The 24,176-nt window shown below is 43.5% G+C and overlaps 1 protein-coding gene across 2 annotated transcripts in view; it reads right to left on the reverse strand.

Moving 5' to 3' along the window:
* The window catches only part of KIF2A (kinesin family member 2A), a 266,717-nt gene that overhangs the window by 69,135 nt on the left and 173,406 nt on the right, over nucleotides 1–24,176 (reverse strand). For both annotated transcript variants that reach the window (XM_029576454.1, XM_029576445.1), the window contains exon 14: nucleotides 12,893–13,097. In XM_029576454.1, coding sequence (XP_029432314.1) covers nucleotides 12,893–13,097 — 205 coding nt within the window. The remainder of the gene's footprint in view (nucleotides 1–12,892; nucleotides 13,098–24,176) is intronic.

Below are 24,176 nucleotides of genomic sequence, written 5' to 3' on the forward strand. Positions count from 1 at the left end.
AGAGATCACCTTGCTGGTGGCTGAAAGGAATCAGAAAGTTTTGCTTGGGAAATTTTTATTTTTTTTTTTTATTGGGGAGAAGTAAACTATTGGGGTATATTATTTAGTGAGTTTGTGTGCTTGTGCTTTTAATAGTCAGTAAGAAAGCTAATAAACAGAAGTTAGAGTGTTTGTATTTCCCAACCCTCCCACCCCTAGCTCATCCTTTAATTTATAGGCAGGTGCCACTTTCACACAAAAAAAAAAAAAAATCAGCCTTTTAACTTCACGAATTCCCCACACCTTATTGAGAGTTTGATCATTCCCCTGTAGGCCACTACCAGACATATAGTGAATATACTAATACATTTAAAGGATACTTATTATTTATTTTATTTATTTAACAGTTTTATATACCGAAGTTCTGGTAACAAAGTTACTAATCACTTCGGTTTACATTACAACAATAGATTGACAGTATAAAGAATGATGTCATACAATGAACAGGGTAAATAGAACTTGGAAAAAATAAATAATAATAACTTAATAGGAGTAATTATATACAAAGTAGTGGACAGTCCTGGAGATCAAAGCTTAGATATTGAGTTTAAGATTAAGAGAATGCTTGGTTGAACAACCAGGTCTTTAGTCACATTAGACACATTCCTTCTCCCATAGCAACCTAAAACTTAACTAGGAACTGAACAAATTTGAGATGAAGGCAGCAGCCCAGCAGCAAGAGGGGGCTTCCAGTATTTTGCATCAAGTGTCACATGTATGATTTTTTACCCGCCGATGAGAAGTTGTATGTGTGCATTCGATTCAAAGAACTCCTGTCTCTCAGAGAACGAGTCTGATCTCTGGAGGCTAGAGTGGCAGACCTGGAAGAGCTGAGGCAGACAGAGAGGTATATAGATGAGACCTTCAGGGACATAGTAGCCAAGTCCCAACTTCAGAGTAGCAACCCTGGTGCTGCCTTGGAGGAAGAAAGTCTCATGAACAGATCATCAACCTGGTGCAGCAGGACCTGCTCTTCAATGGTGCATTATCCTTTCACATCGAGGATGTGTCTCCACGGGCTACTGCCCATGAGGGAAGGGTTAGGTCGGTCGTCATAGTTGGTGATTCTATTATTAGGAATGCAGACAGCCGGGTGGGCTGGTGGGCATGAGGATCGCCTGGTAACATGCCTATCTGGTGCGAAGATGGCGGACCTCACGCGTCACCTAGATAGGATTTTAGACAGTGCTGGGGAGGAGCCGACTGTCATGGTACATGTGGGCACCAACAACATAGGAAAATGTGGGAGGGAGGTCTGGAAGCCAAATTTAGACTCTCAGGTAGAAAGCTTAAGTCCAGAACCTCCAGGGTAGCATTCTCTGAAATGCTCCTTGTTCCATGCGCAGGTCCCCAGAGGGAGGTAGAGCTCCAGAGTCTCAATGCATAGATGAAGGAACTGGGGAACCTTTTGGGGAAGAGGGAGTTTTTTCTGAAGGGATGGGCTCCACCTTAACCAGGGGGGAACCAGACTGCTGGCGCTAACCTTTAAAAAGGAGATTATTCTAGTTTAAAAGCTGCTCTAAGGGGAAAGCAGAAAGTCGCTCAGCAGCACATGGTTCGGAGGGAGATATCTTCAAAGGATACTAATGATGCATTAGAATTAGGGCATCACAAAAGTGAGGTTCCAATAATAAGAAAAGTAGTCCAAGTGCCTGTAACTAAAAACTCATCTGAACTAAAAAAAAGTTCTAATGCATCCCTATCAATTAAAAAGCAGAATGAAAATACAAACAAAAAACAAACTTTGAAATGTTTGTATATTAATGCCAGAAGTCTAAGACGTAGGATGGGAGAATTAGAATGTATAGCAGTAAATGAGGACAGTCTTAATTGGCATCTCAGAGACATGGTGGAAGGAGGATAACCAATGGGACAGTGCTATACCGGGGTACAAATATCGCAATGAGAGAGGTGCATCTGGGAGGCAGTGTGGCGCTTTATGTCCGGGATGGCATAGAGTCCAACAGGATAAACATCCTGCATGAGACTAAAGGCAAAATCTAATATTTATGGGTAGAAACCACTTGTGTGTTGGGGAAGAATATAGTGATAGGAGTATACTACCATCCACCTGGCCAAGATGGTTAGACAGTAAAATGCTAAGAGAAATTAGGGAAGCTAACCAAATTGGTAGTGTGCTAATAATGGGAGATTTCAATTACCTGTGACAAGGATTGTGGAAATCGCAATAGTATAAATATTAGCCTAAGAAAGTGTCAGCAAGCCTGACGTTATATGTCATTATAACAGACACTAACCGGTCTACTCAATCATCCACCTTCATCATTTTTTTAATTCTTTAATACTGCAAAAATTATTTTTATAGAGCTTTTTTCTTTTTAATTAAAATAGTCCTCCATCCAAAAGTTTCAAAATGAAACGGACTCTTAACAAACCACCAAATATTGGCATGTTTTGCAAGTACATGAGATTTTTCAATTACCACCACGCATTACTTTTTCCCGTGCTGCAAATTTGAGAAATCTGTTACGTCAGTTTCACCTAGTTATACTTCAGGATCACATCATCCGTGTCACACCTGTTCTGTTTGTCAATCATCAATGTCTGTTCAAGATCATTTGATGTTACCTTCAGGATATAAAATATTTCTAAAGCATGATACTACCTGTGATTCTTCGATGGTGGTCTACCTGATTCAATGTCCGTGTTCATTACTCTATGTTAGGAAAACTAAGCGTCTTTTGAAGACCAGAATGATAGAACATCGTTCTAATATTAAAAATAATCGAGAGGATGAACCGTTGGTATTGCATTGTCAGGAATATAAACACACCTTTGCTGATTTACTTTTCTGTGCTATAGATCATATAATACCACATTGGCGAGGGGGAGATCGACATCATCTTTTACTGCAGGCGGAACAACGCTGGATATATAGACTTAACACTGTTCATCCGTTCGGGTTAAACAATGAATTAGAATTACATGCCTTCTTGGGGTGATTGCAATCTTTCAATGATCTTTTATTGTTTAATTCATGATTTCCTAATCACACTTGATTTAGGTCACTGATGTCAGAGTTTGGGTAAATTTAAAGAGACGTGAACCTCTGTTTCAGTTCCTCCAATTCTCCTTCTTACAAGATGGCTGAGACGTGCAGTCCATTTTGAATGGTAGCCTTGCTTCTATCAAGATAAGTACTATTTTTACCTTCTTTTGATACGTGAATTAATTATTATATGGTTATTCCAGGTAACTGACTCTTGCTAAAACATCTTTTGATGTGCCCCTGACGAAGCTTAATAAGCGAAACACCGGCCTGTGTAGGGCGATAGGAATGAGTGGTTTGATAAGAGTCCGTTTCATTTTGAAACTTTTGGATGGAGGACTATTTTAATTAAAAAGAAAAAAGCTCTATAAAAATAATTTTTGCAGTATTAAAGAATTTAAAAAATGATGAAGGTGGATGATTGAGTAGACCAGTTAGTGTCTGTTATAATGACATATAACGTCAGGCTTGCTGACACCTTCTTAGGCTAATATTTATAACTATTGCGATTTCCACAATCCTTGTCACTAGATTATTTTTGTGGTTATCCACTGACTCCTTTTTTTGTTTATTAGATTTCAATTACCCCAATATTGACTGGGTAAATGTATCATCGGGACATGCTAGAGAGATAAAATTCCTAGAAGCAATAAATGACAGTTTTATGGAGCAATTGGTTCAGGAACAGACGAGAGAGGGAGCAATTTTAGATCTAATTCTTAATAGAGCACAGGATTTCATGAGAGAGGTAATGGTGGTGGGGCTGCTTGGCAATAGTGATCATAATATGATAATTTGAATTAATGACTGGAAGGGGGACAGTAACAAAATCCACAGCTCAAGTGCTAAACTTTCAAAAGGGAAACTTTGATAAAATGAGAAAAATAGTTAGAAAAAAACTGAAAGGAGCAGCTACAAAGGGAAAAGTGTGCAAGAGGCGTGGACATTGTTTAAAAAAAAAAAAACAAAAAACATCCTAGAAGCACAGTTCAGATGTATTCCACACATTAAGAAAGGTGGAAGGAAGGCAAAACGAATAACCAGCATGGTTAAAAGGTGAGGTGAAAGAGGCTATTTTAGCCAAAAGATCTTCATTCAAAAATTGGATGAAGGATCCAACAGAAGAAAATAGAATAAAGCATAAGCGTTGGCAAGTTAAATGTAAGACATCGATAAGACGGGCTAAGAGAGAATTTGAAAAGAAGTTGGCTGTACAGGCAAAAACTCACAGTAAAAACTTTTCAAAACATATCCAAAGCAGAAAGCCTGCGAGGGAGTCAGTTGGACCGTTAGATGATCGAGGGGTTAAAGGGGCACTTAGAGAAAAGCAAATGTTGCTTACCTGTAACAGGTGTTCTCACACGACAGCAGGATGTTAGTCTTCACATATGGGTGACATCATCAGGATGGAGCCCAATCACGGAAAACTTCTGTCAAAGTTTCCAGAACTTTGACTGGCCCCTACTGGGCATGCCCAACATGGCACTAACCCTGCAGCCAGCAGGGGTCCCCCTTCAGTTTTATTTAAAAGCTACAGGCAGTGCTGAAAAATAAAGTAATAAAACGTTACGAACCCAACACCGTGGGGCGGCGGGCGGGTTTCATGAGGACTAACATCCTGCTGTCCTGTGAGAACACCTGTTACAGGTAAGCAACATTTGCTTTCTCACAAGACAAGCAGGATGGTAGTCCTCACATATGGGTGAGTACCGAGCTGAGGATGTCCGAACATTACCAAATGTACCCAAAGGCGTGCAACAGGCACAACAACTGGGGAAGAATTTGGTAGAGGGCATCCTGAACCCCAACGGGCAGGCAGAAGGGTGTTGGTACGTCACCTTGTAAAGAGGTTATGAAGGACAGACTGGCCGAAGATGGAATCTTGTTTTCCGGCTTTGTCCAAGCAATAGTGGGCTGCAAAGGTGTGGAAAGAACTCCAGGTGGCAGCCCTGCAAAGTCAGGAAGCAGCACCGATCGTAGGTGTGCTACTGAAGTAGCCATGGCCCTCACAGAGTGTGCTTTAACACAGTCTTGAAATGGAATGCCCGCTTGCTGATAGCAGAAGGATATGCAATCCGCCAATCAGGAGGAGAGAGTCTGCTTACCCACAGGCTTCCCCAATTTGTTAGGGTGGAAAGAGACGAACAATTGAGTGCTTTCTCTGTGGGCAGCTGTACGGTCTAGGTAGAATGCTAGAGCCCGTTTACAGTCAAAGGTATATAGAGCCTGTTCTCCTGGACTGGCATGGGGCCCAGGAAAAAATGTAGGTAGTATGATGGATTGATGGAGATGAAAATCCGAAACTACCTTAGGTAAGAATTTAGAGTGAGTGCGGAGTACCGCCCGGTCCTGCAGAAGCTTAGTGTAAGGTGGATAGGTAACTAGGGCCTGCAATTCACTAACTCTGCGAGCTGAAGTGATAGCCAAAAGGAAAATCACTTTCCATGTGAGATATCGAAGTTCACAAGCATGAAGAGGCTCGAATGGTGGTTTCATGAGCCGACCCAGAACCAGATTAAGGTCCCAAGAAGGGGCCGGAGGACGTAGCGGAGGCTTGATGTAGAGCAAGCCCTTCAAAAAACGTGTTACAAGGGGTTGTACTGATATAGGGACATCCCCGACACCTTTATGGAAGGCTGCTATCGCACTGACATGCATTCTGATGGAAGAAGTCTTAAGACCTGACTCAGAGATGCCAGAGATAGTCCAGAAACTTCGGGATTGGACAGGAAAAGGGGTCAAGGGATTGAGAAGAGCACCATGAACCTTTTCCATTTGTAAGAGTAAGCTTTTCTCGTGGAAGGCTTCCGTGAAGCAATCAAGGCACGGGAAACTAGTTCAGAAAGGTTAAGTGACTGAAGGATTAACCTTTCCGTCAGGGACAAGGCTTGAAGATTGGGATGGCGTAGGCACCCGTCGTTTTGAGAGATCAGAAGTGGGTCCTTTCCCAAGGGAATGTGCCTGCAGATGGAGAGATCCTGAAGTATTGGAAACCACAGTAGGCATGGCCAGTGCGGTGCTATCAGGATCATGGTTCCCTTGTCCTGACGTAACTTCACAAGAGTCTTCGAGAGAAGAGGAAGTGGAGAGAATGCGTAGAGCAGACCGGTTGCCCATGAGAGGGAGAATGTGTTTCTGGGTTGAGAGTGTTTGCTGCGAATAAGAGAACAGTAGTTCTCCACTTTGCAGTTTTGTGGGGACGCAAAGAGGTCGATCTGAGGATATCCCCATTGTTGGAAGATGGAGTTCGCTACCGAGGGGTTGAGAGACCACTCGTGCGGTTGAAAGACGCGACTCAGCTCGTCTGCCAGCACATTGTCCACTCCCGGCAAGTAGGTGGTTTTGAGGTACATCGAATGGAAGAGAGCTCCCGCCCAAATCTGTGCAGTTTCCTGACACAGAAGGAAGGAATCCATGCCTCCCTGCTTGTTGATGTACCACATGGCCACCTGGTTGTCTGTCTGAATCAGGATAACTTGATTTCATAGGCAATCCTGAAATGCCCTGAGAGCATATCTGATTGCTCAAAGTTCCAGGAAATTTATTTGGTGTTTGACTTCCTGTGGAGATCAGGATCCTTGTGTCTGCAGATCGGCCACATGGGCTCCCCATCCGAGGTTGGAAGCGTCAGTGGTGAGAGTGATTTGAGGGTCTGGGGCCTGGAAGGGCAAGCCCTGGAGGAGATTGATCTGATTTTTCCACCAGGCGAGAGACAGATGGAATGAGTCGGTGACATGGACAAAAGTCGACAGGGGCTGAATGGATTGAGTCCATTGAGACCTCATAGTCCAGTCCATGAGTCTCATGGCCAAGCGGGCCATTGGTGTGACATGGACTGAAGTCGCCATGTGTCCCAGGAGGACGAGAAATTGGCGTGCAGTCGTGGAGTGCTGAGACTGCAGCTGGTGAGCAAGAGTCACAAGAGTCAGTGCTCGTTGTCGAGGCAGGAAAGCCTTTGCCTGCAAGGTGTCCAAGTCTGCCCCAATGAACGACAAGGTTTGAGATGGGACTAAGTAGGATTTGTTGTAGTTGACAAGAAATCCTAATGAAATTAGAGTATGTAAGGTTAGATTGAGGGATGACAGAGCAGCTTGCTGAGTGGGAGCCCTGATTAACCAATCGTCCAGGTAGAAGTAGACGTGAACACCTTGGGTTCTGAGGAAGGCTGCGACTACTACGAGGCATTTTGTAAAGACTCGTGGCGCAGACGCTAGGCCGAATGGAAGCACTCGATAGGCTTGGGGCCTACTAGAAACCTCAGATATTTGCGATGAGCTGGAGTTATCGCAATATGAGTGTATGCGTCCTGGAGGTCCAGAGAGCAGAGCCAGTCTCCTCTTTGTAGAAGAGGTAGAAGCGAGCCCAAGGAGACAATCTTGAACTTTTCTCGCTGGAGGTACTTGTTGAGGGCATGTAGGTCCAGAATAGGACAAACACCTCCCGATTTTTTGGGGATTAGAAAGTACTGGGAATAGAACCCTAGGCCTTGCTGAAAGTATGGTATGGGTTCTATTGCTTTGGACTGGAGGAGGGAGACCTCTTGATCCAGAAGAATGGAGTGATCGGATGTTCTCCACATCGGTAGAGATGGGGAGTCCGGAGGCACGGAGAGAAAGTTCAGATGGTAACCCTGAGCAATTATTGCCAATACCCATTGGTCTGAGGAGAATGAGTGCCAAATGTTGTGGAAGTGGCACAATCGACCTCCCACTGGTATGTGAGGCAGAGGAATCTGGCTGCCGCTCTCTAAGTGGAAGTAAAAAACCTGAAGCAGGCCCTGGTTGAGGAGCTGCTTGTGGCTTTTGTTTACGTGTTTGCCGAGATTGCGGTTTTTGATAAGGTCTCGTGGCTCGGGATCTGGTTGGTGGCGGGTAGGACTTCTTCGGGCTGAAGAATGACTTCTTAGAGTCCTTCCTGAAGGGCTGTTTTGAAGACAAGTTGGAATGCATCAGAGAGCTGTCTGAGGGTCTCATGATGGTCCTTTAGTGTCGCCACCTTCCGTTGAATCTGTTCGCCAAACAGATTATCTCCGACACAAGGCAGGTCAGATAACCTGTCTTGTAATTCCGGGCAAAGGTCAGGTCCACCTTCTCGCCAAAATAGCAGCTGCAGATACTCTAGTAGAAGTATCAAAGATGTCATAAGATGTTCTGATCTCATGTTTGCCTGCCTCAAAACCCTTGTTTACTAGGGTTTGTAATTGTTCTTGAAATTGCTGAGGCAGGGAGTCCGAGAAGTCCTGTATCTGCTTAAAAATGACCCTGTTATATTGGGTCATATAAAGCTGATAGGTGGCAACCTGGGAGATGAGCATGGACCCTTGGAAGACTCGGCGACAGACAGCATCTAGGAATTTCTGTTCCTTGCCAAGTGGAACAGAAGAGTGAGGCTTCGACTTTTTCGCTCTCTTCTGTGCAGACTCCACCACTACAAAGTGGTGATCTAACTTAGATTTCTGAAAGCCTGGAGCTGACTGCACCAAAAATAGGTAGTGTCAGCTTTCCTGTGGACTGGAGCAATGGAGCCAGGATGTTCCCAGTTCTTCTTCAGGAGATCCATAAGAACCAGGTGGATAGGGATAGAGGTGATTACTTTAGGGCATCCAGGAATTGGAGCAACTCCATCATCTGGTGCCTATCATCTTGTTCAGTCTGTAATTGGAAGGGAACCAATTCAGACATTTCCTTCACAAAATTTATAAAGGAGAGGTCCTCTGGAGGAGAACGCTTCCTACTTTCAGTGGGTGAAGGTGGTGAAGGTAAATCATCGGTGTCTGGAGAGGAATCATCAGTCCAGGTATCATAAGGATCAGCACCTGTCCCTCTAGGAACTAGAGGGGGATGGTGGGATACCTGAAGATCCTGGTCTAGGCCCCGAAGGAATCTAAGGAATTATCAGAGGCACCGATGAAGGCATCGAAGGCACCGGCACAGGCATCGAGGGCATTGATAGATGGCTCGGTGGTGCCGATGGACGTATCGGCACAGATGGTTGGATCGGTGGCGAGGGACGTATCGGCATCGATGGCTGAGGCAGAACTCCCGATGGAGGGATGCGGAACAGTGTTTCTCCTCCTGATGACACTGTAAGTGGGGAGGGCACCGGAGCCATCAGAAACCCAGGATCCATCAGTGGAAAAGTAGGCATGAGCGCTTCCATCCTGGAGAGCAGCGGTGCCAGCGCTGCCGTAATCGGGTCGATGATCGGTTCCACAATCGGTACCGGTGTTGGATGAACCTGAAGTCGTTGCATCACCTTGTCGATGGCCTCCTGAACCATCCGGTACAGTTCTTTTTGGAGACCTGGAGCAAGCAGCCCCGGTTCCGGAACAGAAGAGGGAGGCAGAGGCATAGCTGGAGGGACCACCATTAAAGGCGGAGTCGCGGCTCCTGATCCCGTCGGGTGAGGGTTGCCTTGGTGACCCGGTCACAGAAACGGTCGGTGCCTTTTCTGGATGGGGTTTCTTCGACAGCGGCTCGGACGATGGTGAGGTCGATGATTTCGCTCCCTCAATGGTCCGAGATTTATGGTGTCGATGGCGATGTTTGTCCCTGCGATCCCCTCGATCCTGAGGGGGAGAAGAGGGTGTCGATGGCCGAGAAGTCGTCGATGCCGGGCGGTCACCAGCCTGTGGTCGATGCTGGCGCGAAGTTGACGGTGCCGGTTCTGAGGACGTCGATGCAATGGATGGAGTCGGGGTTTGGGCACGGAAGAGAAGTCCCATCTTCTCCATTCTGGGGTCATTAGGGCACATTTGGTGCAGGTCAAGACTCCGTGCTCGCGTCCTAGACACATTACACAGACTTTATGGGGGTCTGTGATAGACATGGTGCGGGTACAGTCCCGGGCACCGACGGAACCCCCGACGCCATGGCAAAAAATCGAGCCGCAGTACGGTCGATGGCCAGTAGGCCGCGAGGGCCAAACTCGACTGTAATCGACGGAAAATGGGTAAAAACTTACCGGAATACTGCGGTCTGAAAAAAGGTTAGAGGAGAGACCCCTGTGGGGCAAATTAACTTTTAGTAATTCCGTGAGGAAAATTCCTGTCAGGAATCTCTTCAGAGCTCCTTTACCGCGAGGCTACTGCAGCGCAGAAAAAAGAAGACTGAACGGGGACCCCTGCTGGCTGCAGGGTTAGTGCCATGCTGGGCATGCCCAGTAGGGGCCAGTCAAAGTTCTGGAAACTTTGACAGAAGTTTTCCGTGATTGGGCTCCATCCTGATGTCACCCATATGTGAGGACTACCGTACTGCTTGTCCTGTGAGAAATAAGGTCATTCTTCAGAACCCTGGGATGTATATCATCCGGTCCAAGTGATTTAATACCCTTCAGTCTGTCAATCAGGCCTACCACATCTTCTAGGTTCACCATGATTTGGTTCAGTCCATCTGAATCATTACCCATTGAAATCTTCTCAGGAACAGGTATCTCCCCAACATCCTCTTCAGTAAACACCGAAGCAAAGAAATTGTTTAATAAGAACATAACAAATTGCCATGCTGGGTCAGACCAAGGGTCCATCAAGCCCAGCATCCTGTTTCCAACAGAGGCCAAACCATGCCACAAGAACCTGGCAATTACCCAAACACTAAGAAGATCCCATGCCACTGATGCAATTAATAGCAGTGGCTATTCCCTAAGTAAATTTGATTAATAGCCGTTAATGGACTTCTCCTCCAAGAACTTATCCAAACCTTTTTTGAACCCAGTTACACTAACTGCACTAACCACATCCTCTGGCAATAAATTCCAGAACTTTATTGTGCATTGAGTGAAAAAGAATTTTCTCTGATTAGGCTTAAATGTGCTACTTGCTAACTTCATGGAATGCCCCCTAGTCCTTCTATTATTCGAAAGTGTAAATAACCGATTCACATCTACTCATTCAAGACCTCTCATGATCTTAAAGACCTCTATCATATCCCCCCTCAGCCGTCTATTCTCCAAGCTGAACAGCCCTAACCTCTTCAGCCTTTCCTCAAAGGGGAGCTGATCCATCCCTTTTATCATTTTGGTTGCCCTTCTTTGTACTTTCTCCATTGCAACTATATCTTTTTTGAGATGCGGCGACCAGAATTGTACACAGTATTCCAGATGCGGTCTCACCATGGAGCGATATAGAGGCGATATAGATGCAGTCTCACCATGGAGCGATATAGAGGCATTATGACATTTTCCGTTTTAATTCCGTTTTCCTAATAATTCCTAACATTCTGTTTGCTTTTTTGACTGCTGCAGCATACTTAGCCGACGATTTTAAAGTATTATCCACTATGATGCCTAGATCTTTTTCCTGGGTGGTAGCTCCTAATATGGAACCTAACAACATGTAACTACAGCAAGGGTTATTTTTCCCTATATGCAACACCTTGCACTTGTCCACATTAAATTTCATCTGCCATTTGGATGCCGAATCTTCCAGTCTTGCAAGGTCTTCCTGTAATGTATCACAATCCGCTTGTGATTTAACTACTCTGAATAATTTTGTATCATCTGCAAATTTGATAACCTCACTCATCATATTCCTTTCCAGATCATTCACCAGTCCAAGTACAGATACCTGAGGCACTCCACTGTTTACCCTTTTCCACTGAGAAAATTGACCATTTAATCCTACTCTCTGTTTCCTGTCTTTTAACCAGTTTGTAATCCACGAAAGGACATCGCCTCCTATCCCATGACTTTTTAGTTTTCTTAGAAGCCTCTCATGAGGGACTTTGTCAAACGCCTTCTGAAAATCCAAATACACTATATCTACTGGTTCACCTTTATCCACATGTTTATTAACCCCTTCAAAAAAGATGAAGCAGATTTGTTAGGCAAGACTTCCCTTGTGTAAATCAATGTTGACTTTCTGCGATGGCCTTATCTTCTCTATTGAGACTCTGGAGCTCTGCCTGCCTCTGGGGACCTGCGCATGGAACTGGCAGCATTTCAGAGAATGCTACCCTGGAGATTCTGGATTTAAGCTTTCTACCTAAGAGCCTAAATTTGGCTTCCAGAACCTCCCTCCCACATTTTCCAGTGTCGTTGGTGCCCACATGTACCATGATAGTCGGCTCCTCTCCAGCAGTGTCTAAAATCCTATCTAGGTGACGGGTGAGGTCCGCCACCTTTGCTCCAGGTAGGCATGTTACCAGGCGATCCACACGCCCACCAGCCACCCGGCTGTCTACATTCCTAATAATCAAATCACCAACTATGACAGCCGACCTAACCCTTCCCACCTGTGCAGTAGCTCTTGGAGACACATCCTTGATGTGAAATCCCCAGTAGGGAGATGCATGTCCACCATCTGCTGGAGACAGAATGGCAGGCTGATGTTGGGGCAGGGCTATATGTCTGTGATGTAGCAAGTCAGTTTTTCTCAGTCTCCATCTGCTGGTAGTGGTGCATAACCCACTTGTGTGGATTGGGCTGCCTAAGTGCAGAGGAATCAAAAATATGCCAATATATAATTTTCCCACCCCAATTCCATTGCCAGGAATGCCTCTTTCCAGGATACATAAAAGTATCCATAAAATTGCTTTTACGTGTACAACCCCTCCCCCATGTAAATTTTCGAACGCCAATTTATGCACATAAATGCTTTTGAAAATCAGACCCAAAATGTTTTAGCAAAATAAACTACTAAACTGTTTCCATCTCTGAATAATGATTTACAATTCAGCAACAAAAATAAGATTTTTTAAGAGTAGATGGTATGAATGTGCAATGTTTCTTTAAAACTTCTCTCTGTATTAATTCCTTCTAAGCAATATATATTAGACGTTATATGACAGAAAAAAGAAAAACATATTAAAATTTCCAAATATCCAACCTTAAGTAACAGTTTGTTACCTTAAGTGCTAAAAGGCTCTTGTTGATTTCTGCACCTTCAAGTCGTGTTTGCCTATCAGCACTAGATGTATCAGCTCCTCTTTCATTTCCAGCCAAATCAATTAGAGAAAATTTGCCATGAAGTTTCCCTTTCTTTCTCAAAATTATCTGAAACACTGCATGACTTCGAGATGAGTGTGCATTTGCAGATGTCTGACCAGAGGTTCTGGAAGAGGGAAATAAAACACGTTACCAAGTGCTTTTTAAATTAAGTTCTAAATATGTTTACTATTTGTACTGTATGTATGTACATATATATAATCAAAAGTATGGGACAATCATATGGTTTTTCATCACCTTCAGTACCATTCTTTCATACCTCAAAATAATTGTACAGAATACAAGTGTGCTAATTCTTATACTTTAAATTTAAAAGAAGGTACCGACTAAACTGTATCATTAGTCTACCTCCCTCATCGACTACGAGGCACTTTAAGTGACACACACAATATCATAGCTGTATAAAATATTTACTGTGTCTTTTGGCTAGTAAAGTATGTGTGTTATTTGCCCCAGGGACTCCGGCATTTTCAAGGTCTGGGACATCAGAACCGGCAGTTCATCTCAATGACAGAACCTTAGCATAGTCCTATACAGTTCTAATCCTGGAGGAATTTCATCATCCTCAGAGAGTCCGGATCACTGTCATCATCCGTGACATCTGGATCTCTATCGGGTAATCCCACTGCCGCTCTAGGAGTACTCCGGCGCTTAACAGTAGATCCAGGCATGGTTTGCACCAGCGACTCTGACCTGGGAGCATTGGATGGGGAAGAGTACTGCGCCTGTAGAGAGGATTGCAATCCCTGGAAAATTTCTACCCATGTATCCAGAGCAGGAGGCAGCTGAGGCATACTCACTGAGCTGCCTTCCCCTCCTGAAAAACTAGTTAGGGGGGTTCCAAAATCAGGCACCCCACCTGAAAATGCTTTACCCAGACCTATATCCAGCTGGGAAGAACCAGGCTTAGTGAAATCAGAGGAAGCTAATTCTTCCTGAGCCTCCAAATAGTGCTGGCACAAGTCAGCGGGCACTCCTGGTTGAGATGCCCAAATATGATAGGCAGTGCAAAGAGAAAGGCGCTTAGGTTTCTTAGATATAAGCGCTATTAAACTATCAGCTTGCTGATCACGACTGGAAGCATGCATCTAGCTTTTTTTTTTTTTTTTTTTGTGCATCCAAAAATTAAGCGTCTCACACATAGGCGTCCCAATGCCTAGGCGCCGTAAAAAATCTAGGAGCACAGCAACGCTCAACTTGTTCGCAGAAACTACCAGACCTGCCTAAGCATCCAAAAATTGGACACACAACTTGGATGAAAAGCTAGACGCATACACTGAACTGACAATCTTGTAGAGCAGAGCTTTCCAAAGTGTGTGTCGCCTGCAGCGTGCCAGTGTGTAACACAAGCCTGGTGCACGTGATGGGGCGCAGCAAGTGGTATACCGAGGAGAGGTCAGAGGGAGCCAATGCGGCTGCCGGTGGACCTCATCCCACTGGCGGCCGAGCAGTTAAGCATTGCTGTGCTGTGCCGAAGAGACACAGCAGGAAGATCAGCAGGGCGGTGGTGGAGCTCACGTCACCACGGCCTGAAGAAAAAGGTCATGTCTAAACATGCAGGTGCTCCTCCTCCTTTCTGCCCACACGGCCCTGGAAGAAAAATGTTGCCAGAGCCACACGGGCAGGAAGGAGGAGGAGCATCAGCCACGTGCAGAAGAGGAGCAGCATTGTTGCAGCAAGCTGAGAAGAGGAGGAGGCCCGGTAGCAGGGCCCCCACTGCAGATTGGCCCGAGAAGATCAGGGCCGCCGCGGATCGGCCCAAGATCAGGGCCGCTGCAGAGCCCATCCTGCAGCGACCCGTGAAGAGGAGGCCCAGAGGTAAGAGAGAGGCTGAGGGCCCGTAGAGTGTGTATATGAGATGAGTTGAGAGATTGTGCGCGTGTGTATGAGATGAGTTGAGAGATTGTGTGTCTGTGTGTGAGAGTGAGTTGAGAGACTGTGTGTGGGAGTGAGGACCTGAATGTTTGCAGAGACAGCATGTGACAGCGAGAGCCTTTCTGTATGAATGATTGTAGGAGAGAGAGCATTGACAGTGAGAGCCTGTGCTTGAGCAAGACAGCATGTGGGAGTGAGAGAGAGCCTGGGTGTGTGAGAGTGAGACAGCATGTGCAAGAGAGAGACTGTGTATGAATGATTGTATGAGAGAGAGCATGTGAGAGTGAGAGCCTGTGTAAGAGAGAGAGAAAGCATGTGAGAATGAGAACCTGACTATGTTTGAGGGAAGAAGATAGATGGAGAGAAAAGAAATAGAAAAAAGACAATATGAAAGGAATTTTGTTTGCTTTTTTGATTGCCACAGCAATTTCAATGTATTATCTACCATGACGCCTAGATCTCTTTCCTGGGTGGTAACTCCTAAGAGAGAATCTAACATTGTGTAACTACAGCAAGGGTTATTTTTCCCTATATGAATCACTTTACACTTGTCCACGTTAAATTTCACCTGCCATTTGGAAGCCCAGTCTTCCAGTCTCGCAAGGTCCTCCTTTAATTCATCACAATCCGCTTGAGATAACACTACTCTGCATAATTTTGTGTCATTCCCAAATGACACAAAGGGGTGCGACGATTGAGGAATCCCAATTCCTCAATCGTCGCACCCCTTTCAGATCATTTATAAATATATTAAAAAGCACCGGTCCAAGTACAGATCCCTGAGGCACTCCACTGTTTACCTTTTTCCACTGTGAAAACTGACAATTTAATCCTACTCTGCTTCCTGTCTTTTAACCAACTTGTAATCCACAAAAGGACATCGCCTCCTATCCTTGATTTTTAGTTTTCTTACAAGCCTCATGTGGAATTTTGTAGAATGCTTTCTAGAAATCCAAATATACCACATCTTTCATTTTTGTTCACATTTATTTACCCCTTCAAAAAAATAAGAACATAAGAACATAAGAAAATGCCATACTGGGTCAGACCAAGGGTCCATCAAGCCCAGCATCCTGTTTCCAACAGTGGCCAATCCAGGCCATAAGAACCTGGCAAGTACCCAAAAACTAAGTCTATTCCATGTAACCATTGCTAATGGCAGTGGCTATTCTCTAAGTGAACTTAATAGCAGGTAATGGACTTCTCCTCCAAGAACTTATCCAATCCTTTTTTAAACACAGCTATACTAACTGCACGAACCACATTCTCTGGCAACAAATTCCAGAGTTTAATTGTGCGTTGAGTAAAAAAGAACTTTCTCCGATTAGTTTTAAATGTGCCCCATGCTAACTTCATGGAGTGTCCCCTAGTCTTTCTATTATCCGAAAGAGTAAATAACCGATTCACATCTACCCGTTCTAGACCTCTCATGATTTTAAACACCTCTATCATATCCCCCCTCAGTCGTCTCTTCTCCAAGCTGAAAAGTCCTAACCTCTTTAGTCTTTCCTCATAGGGGAGTTGTTCCATTCCCCTTATCATTTTGGTAGCCCTTCTCTGTACCTTCTCCATCGCAATTATATCTTTTTTGAGATGCGGCGACCAGAATTGTACACAGTATTCAAGGTGCGGTCTCACCATGGAGCGATACAGAGGCATTATGACATTTTCCATTTTATTCACCAATCCTTTCTAATAATTCCCAACATTCTGTTTGCTTTTTTGACTGCCGCAGCACACTGAACCGACGATTTCAATGTGTTATCCACTATGACACCTAGATCTCTTTCTTGGGTTGTAGCACCTAATATGGAACCCAACATCGTGTAATTATAGCATGGGTTATTTTTCCCTATATGCATCACCTTGCACTTATCCACATTAAATTTCATCTGCCATTTGGATGCCCAATTTTCCAGTCTCACAAGGTCTTCCTGCAATTTATCACAATCTGCTTGTGATTTAACTACTCTGAACAATTTTGTGTCATCTGCAAATTTGATTATCTCACTCGTCGTATTTCTTTCCAGATCATTTATAAATATATTGAACAGTAAGGGTCCCAATACAGATCCCTGAGGCACTCCACTGTCCACTCCCTTCCACTGAGAAAATTGCCCATTTAATCCTACTCTCTGTTTCCTGTCTTTTAGCCAGTTTGCAATCCACGAAAGGACATCGCCACCTATCCCATGACTTTTTACTTTTCCTAGAAGCCTCTCATGAGGAACTTTGTCAAACGCCTTCTGAAAATCCAAGTATACTATATCTACCGGTTCACCTTTATCCACATGTTTATTAACTCCTTCAAAAAAGTGAAGCAGATCTGTGAGGCAAGACTTGCCCTGGGTAAAGCCATGCTGACTTTGTTCCATTAAACCATGTCTTTCTATATGTTCTGTGATTTTGATGTTTAGAACACTTTCCACTATTTTTCCTGGCACTGAAGTCAGACTAACCGGTCTGTAGTTTCCCGGATCGCCCCTGGAGCCCTTTTTAAATATTGGGGTTACATTTGCTATCCTCCAGTCTTCAGGTACAATGGATGATTTTAATGATAAGTTACAAATTTTTACTAATAGGTCTGAAATTTCATTTTTTAGTTCCTTCAGAACTCTGGGGTGTATACCATCCGGTCCAGGTGATTTACTACTCTTCAGTTTGTCAAATGTAGATTTGTGAGGCAAGACTTCCCTTGGGTAAATTCATGTTGGCTGTGTCCCATCAAACCATGTCTATCTAAATGTTTTGTGATTTTATTCTTTATAACATTCCATGATTTTTCCCGGCACCGAAGTCAGGCTCACCAGTCTATAGTTTCCCGGATCACCCCTGGATCCCTTTTTAAATATAGGGGTTATACTGGCCAACTTCCAATCTTCAAGTACATCAGATGATTTTAATGATAGGTTACAAATTTTTACTAGTAGTTTTGAAATTTCATTTTTAGTTCTTTCAGAACACTGGGGTGTATACCATCCGGTCCAGGTGATTTACTACTCTTCATTTTTTCAATCAGGCCTACCACATCTTCTAGGTTCACCAAGGAGGTCCTTGGTTCAGTTGATCAGAATCATCACCCTTGAAAACGGTCTCCGGAACAAGTATCTCTTCAACTCCTCTTCAGTAAACACTGAAGCAAAGAAATTGTTTAATCTTTCTGCGATGGCCTTATCTTCTCTAAGTGCCCCTTTAAGTGCCTTCCTCTAAAGCTCCTTCTCTATCTCCTCCGCATAGCCTCTGCACAAATTACTTTCCCACAACATGGCCCAAAATATCCCACATGCGTCACAGAGCAAACTCCTCTTCCTGCAATCCACTGAAGTAGCCATAGATCCCCCACACCTCCTTCTCAAATGGTCCATTGAGAAAAGCCCACTACCAGATTAGCCTTCAAGAAAATCTCCTCTGCCACTGAAGAGCCGCTTTCAGTTTCTATTTCTTTTTAAAAACTTTATTACCCAGGCAAAGGAAAATATATATTTACGTATTAATCAACTACTATTGTAACTCTTGGCAGCATAAATCATAAAACATTCATAAACAGCACAACAATAAGACAGACAATCAAATTAACCAAAACATTAGATATATAAAACAAGGTAGCCATTAGTATCTCACCATAAGGAATGCATCACCTATCACAAAAATGCTTGCTGGAATAGAAATGTCTTCATCATAATCCTAAAAGTTTTTGTACAAGTAGTATTACGCAAGCTCTCTAGTAGAGAGTTAAAAAAAAACAAACCCCAAAACCCCCCCACAGATTCAGTCATTCAAAAAGCTCTCTCTCTCTCTGGTCTCTGTCAAATGAGCCTATTGCAGGGAAGGAACATCAAGTAACCCTCATTGAGAGGATCTGAAATTGCAGATCAGATTATAAATATGAAGCATTGAGTTCATTCAAGAGTAAGAATCATGACTTAACATTTTATGCACAATCATAGCAATGTCATATCTAATTCGCCAGAGAACTGACAGCAGTGTAGCTCATGCAAGGCAGGAGTAATATTAGCTCTCAAACTTTGCTCCGAAATCAACCTAGCAGCTCAATTTTGTAGCATTTGAACAGTTCTCAGGGCATATGGTGGCAACCCTTTACAAATGGAATTGCAGTAGTCTTATCATTGGCAAAACTAGGCCTGTATCACTGACTGAAAATCCGGTGACTTAAATTCACAAAGTAGGTGTAATTAAAAAAAAAAAAAAAAAAAGACAGCTTTGATCACAGCTTTAATTTGATCACAAAACGTCAAATTTGCATCAATTTCCTTTCCTAAACTCCTTATATGAGACAACTAGTAGCTCAGCATTATCACAGTAAAGTAAAATGGTACAGAATCAATGCTGGGTCTCTGCAACACAATCTCAAGTTTTAGGGAGATTTAGTGCAAACATGTTAACATAAAATCATGCTTAACAGCAGAAAGAGAAACAAACAATACTAGCTGTCTCAGCCCACAAAGATTACACAGGCATAAAGATGTGTATGTAAGCATACAGTCTGTTTCCCACAAAAATCCCAGCCAGCAACTTGCAAATACATGATATTTGCATATAAGGGCCATTCAGAACACAAGCAACGCTTTTAAAATTTGCCCCTAATTGTTTTAATTCAACTTCCATGATCTTTACATAAGAACATAAGATTTACATACAAAACAAAGAAGAAATTAGATAATAATTAGAGAAAGCTGCAGGTCAATGTCAGATTTTTTATTTTTATTTTATTTTTATTTATTTATTTTTAACAGTCTTACAAAGGCCCTTTTCAGAGAGCTAGGAATTATCTCTTCTGACAAAACTGGGTTAATTGTCACTAGATAAGGTGAAACTGCATCTTTCAGTGTCTTCAATAAAACAGCATTACAAGGATTCAAAGGATAAAAGTTGGATTTATAGAGGCAATGATCTGAGTAATCTCAAGCTCAAAGACTAAGAAAATTAGACCATATAAGTAAAGACTCGCTTGAGCTAAAGGATTCCAAATTATCCCTATCTGCTGAAAAGCAGATTGTTAATACAAACAAAAAACACACTTTGAAATGTTTGTATGCCAATGCTAGAAGTCCAAGTAGCAAGATGGGAGGGGTTTCAGCGTATTGCAGTAAATGATGATATATACATAACTGGCATCTCAGAGACCTGGTGGAAGGAGGATAACCAAAAGGACAGTGCTATAACCGGGTACAGCAGAGTTGCTTACGTGTAACAGGTGCTCTCAGAGGACAGCAGGATGTTACTCCTCAAAAGAGAGACATCAGATGGATCCCCGACATGGCAAACGTATGTCAAAATTTCTAGAACTTTGACTTGCCACAGAGCATACCAAGTATGCCCTGTACAATGCTTCTACACGGGATCCCTCTTCAGCCGTACAACACAGAATTAGATATAAATCAAAAAATAGGAGAAAATCAACTTTGTGGAGAGTGAGCGGGTTTTGTGAAGACTAACATCCTACTCTCCTCGAACACCTGTTACAGGTAAGCAACTCTGCTTTCTCAGAGGACAAGCAGGACGGTAGTCCTCAGACACGGGTGAATCCCTAGCTTCAGGCTGTCCCAACATAAAAGGAGACCAACAAACATCCAAACAGGTACCAATGGGCACAACAACAATGGTGTTGTGAGTAACAAGAGGGGAGACAGCTTGAACCCAAACAACAGGCCCTAGGTGGGTTCTACAACTCAAACAGGTTCTGAAGGACAGACTGACCAAACCTACTATCGCGTTGGTCATTCCTATCCAAGCAATAGTGAGATGTGACTGTGTGGAGAGAACTCCATGTCAGTTTTGCAGATCTCTTCCATGGGAACTGCTCGCAATTGGGCCACAGACTGTCATGGCTCGAACAGAATGAGCCTTGACATGACCCCCAAGATGCAGTCCCGCCTGGGCATAACAGAAAGAGATGCAATCTGCTAGCCAAATTGATAGTGTCTGTTTGGCAATAGCAATACCCATCCTATTTCTATCAAAAGAAATAAAATGTTGAATGACCTATGGGCTTCTATCCACTCCAGGTAGAAGGCTAAGGCTCGCCTGAAGTCCAAACTGTGCACAGTTAGTTCTTCTTAGTGTGAATGGGGGCCTGTTAATGAATGTTGGCATGACGATTGACTGGTTAAGATAGAAATCCATCACCACTTTAGGCAGGATCTTAAGGTGCGTACACAAGACCACCCTGACTTGATAAAACTTAGTGTAAGGTGGATAAGTCCCTAAGCACTGGAGTTCACTGATCCTGCATGCTGAGGTGACTGCCACCAAAAATATGACCCTCCAGGTCAGGTACTTCAGGACACCGTTGAGCAGCGATTCAACAGGAGCTTTCATCAGCTGAGCTAATATCACTTTGAGGTCCCAAGACACAGCGGGAGGCTTCAATTGAAGCAGGCCCCGCATGAAACATACAACTATAGTCTGTACAATGATGGGCATACCATCTACACCATGGTGATATGCGCCAATCGCATTTAGATGAACTCTAATGGAGTTGGTTTTCAAGTCAGCTTCTGATAGGTGTAGAAAGTTATCAAGCAGTTTTTGTGTGGGGAAGGAGAACAGATCTAGGGCTTTCTGCTCACACTACACGAAAAACTTCCTCCACTTTAGTCCATAGAACTTTCTAGTGGAAGGCTTTCTGGAAGCCACCAGGACCCAAAACACATCCTCTGAAAGATCAAGCAGCTGCAGGATTAACCTCTCATCATCCAGGCTGTTAGCGATAGGGCCTGGAGTTTAGGATGCAGTAGCCTGCCCCAATCTTGTGTGATGAGATCTGGGGAAGTCCTCAGACTCATTGGATTCCTGATGGACAACTCCCAGAGGAGTGGAAACCAGACCTGTCTCAGCCAATGAGGGGCTATGAGGATCAAGAAATCGGAGAATATGCATACAGAAGACCCTTGCCCTGATAACGGGCAAGAGCGTTCAAGTCTGGTTTGCCGTCTGACCTGGACAGGGAACAGAACAGAGGCACTTTCCTGTTTAAGGGGGACATGAACAGATCTACTTCTGGGCTCCCCCAGAGGCAGAAAATCTGATTCGCTACCTCGGTCCAGGGACCATTTGTTGGGTCTGAAGACTCGACTCACCCTGTCCACTACCACGTTCTCTGTTCTGGCCAGGTACATGGTGTTATTAATTTCTTATTTTGAGGTAAGTGGGTTCTACAGACCTGAAGCATCTCAGAGGGTCCAAGAATGATGCTAAAGTTGCTCTCTGTTGCACAAGCATAAAGTTCAGGAGTAAGCCAGCTAGCCTTTCTTGAATGACATTTCTGACAATATTTCATAGGAACTATATTATTGAGGACACCATTTAAGGTTATTTTGCACATCTCAACAGCAGAATCCACATTCAACAGATCAAAATCAGTTAAAGCAAGAGTTAACAACATCGACATGGTCTCTCTTTGAATTATACAGTCTTGAGGACTCAAATAATAGTGTGTCCCAAAAAGGGATATATAAACAATTAGAAAATGATCAGACTAGGGGATCCTTGTACCGGTAGTCTCAAAGGAATGTATAGATGTAAATGAAGCACTTATCAACCAAATCAAGGTATGTCCAAGCTTATGGGTAGTCTCATGGATGACTTATTAAGAACATAAGAGCATAATTGCCATAATGGGTCAGACAGGGTTCATCAAGCCCAGTTTCCTGTTTCTAACATTGGCTAATCCAGGCCACAAATACCTGGCAAGATTCTAAATAGATCCCATGCTGCTACTGCGCAGTGATAAATAGTGGCTATTCCCCAAGTCTACTTGGTTAATAACAGTTTATGTACTCTTCCTCCAGGAAGTTGTCCAAACCTTTTTTAAACCCTGCTATGCTAACTGCCTTAATTATATCCTCTGGCAATGAATTCCAGAGCTTAAAAGAGAGGAAACAGTGAGTAAAACTAAATTATTTCAAAGGGAAACGAGTGAGGTAATCAAATCTGCAGACACAAAATGATTCTAAGCTGTTAAATCACAAGTGGATTGTGAAAAATTGCACATGGTATTCCATATCATCCAAAAATTAATGGTCAATAAGAACATAAGAAATTGCCATGCTGGATCAGACCAAGGGTCCATCAAGCCCAGCATCCTGTTTCCAACAGAGGCCAAACCAGGCAACAAGAACCTGGCAATTACCCAAAAGAAGATCCCATGCTACTGATGCAATTAATAGCAGTCGCTATTCCCCAAGTAAACTTGATTAATAGCAGTTAATGGACTTCTCCAAGAACTTATCCAAACCTTTTTTGAACCCAGATACACTGCACTAACCACATCCTCTGGCAACAAATTCCAGAGCTTAATTGTGCATTGAGTGAAAGAATTTTCTCCAATTAGTCTTAAATGTGTTACTTGCTAACTTCATGGAATGCCCCCTAGTCCTTCTATTATTCAAAAGTGTAAATAACCGATTCACATCTACTCATTCAAGACCTCTCATGATCTTAAAGACTTCAATCATATCCCCCCCCCCCCCCCCTCAGCCGTCTCTTCTCCAAGCTGAACAGGCCTAACTTCTTCAGCCTTTCCTCAAATGGGTGCATATCAACATACAATGAAAATAACCTAAAATCAGCACTTTATTTAAATCTGCTTTTGAGCAAGGTAAATCATCAAATATAGGTGAATAAATGGACAATAACATACTGGGGGGGGGGCAATAGATGAGGCAAATGTAAAAGCGTTTAAAAGAGAACCAACATCTCATATGGCGTTCCCTCTCCCAGATTCTCACTGACATTTTCCAATGGCTTTAAAATACTATTAAAAGCCCCCCCCCCCCAACCCTTCCCACGAGGCTGCAATACTAAGGAATAACCCTATATACAGATTTGATTCAATGGTACAGCATTGGCATCAGACAGCCAGGATTCAGATACACAAGGCTGATGAAGCAGCAACAAATCTTACTGCAGGGATCATTTTCTTCACAGACTGTGCATTTACCAACATGATTTTGTAGTCAGATTTTATTGTATCTAGAAGCTGATAACTCGCTGGCACCAAAAAAGATGGTTGCCAACTAACAGTCTTAAAAGCTTGATTCCTAAGATCACCATACGTGCTTCTTCCTTAGATAACTGAGATGTTATTCAACCTCTCACCACTCAAGCCATCAGACACACAATTGGTGCCACTCTGTGTGCCCGGAGCCAAACCAGAAAAGTGAAGGGGTTGGAATAGAAAAACTCACAGCCCAAGCTGGAAACAAGTCCAATCCCAGAGGAAGCTCCCTGGCTACAAGGCTGGGGTCTACCAGAGGAGGATGTCAAAAGACTGTTATCCTAGAAGCAG

Source organism: Rhinatrema bivittatum, chromosome 1 (genome assembly GCF_901001135.1).
Source record: "Rhinatrema bivittatum chromosome 1, aRhiBiv1.1, whole genome shotgun sequence".
In the NCBI taxonomy this organism is placed as follows: Eukaryota; Metazoa; Chordata; class Amphibia; order Gymnophiona; family Rhinatrematidae; genus Rhinatrema; species Rhinatrema bivittatum.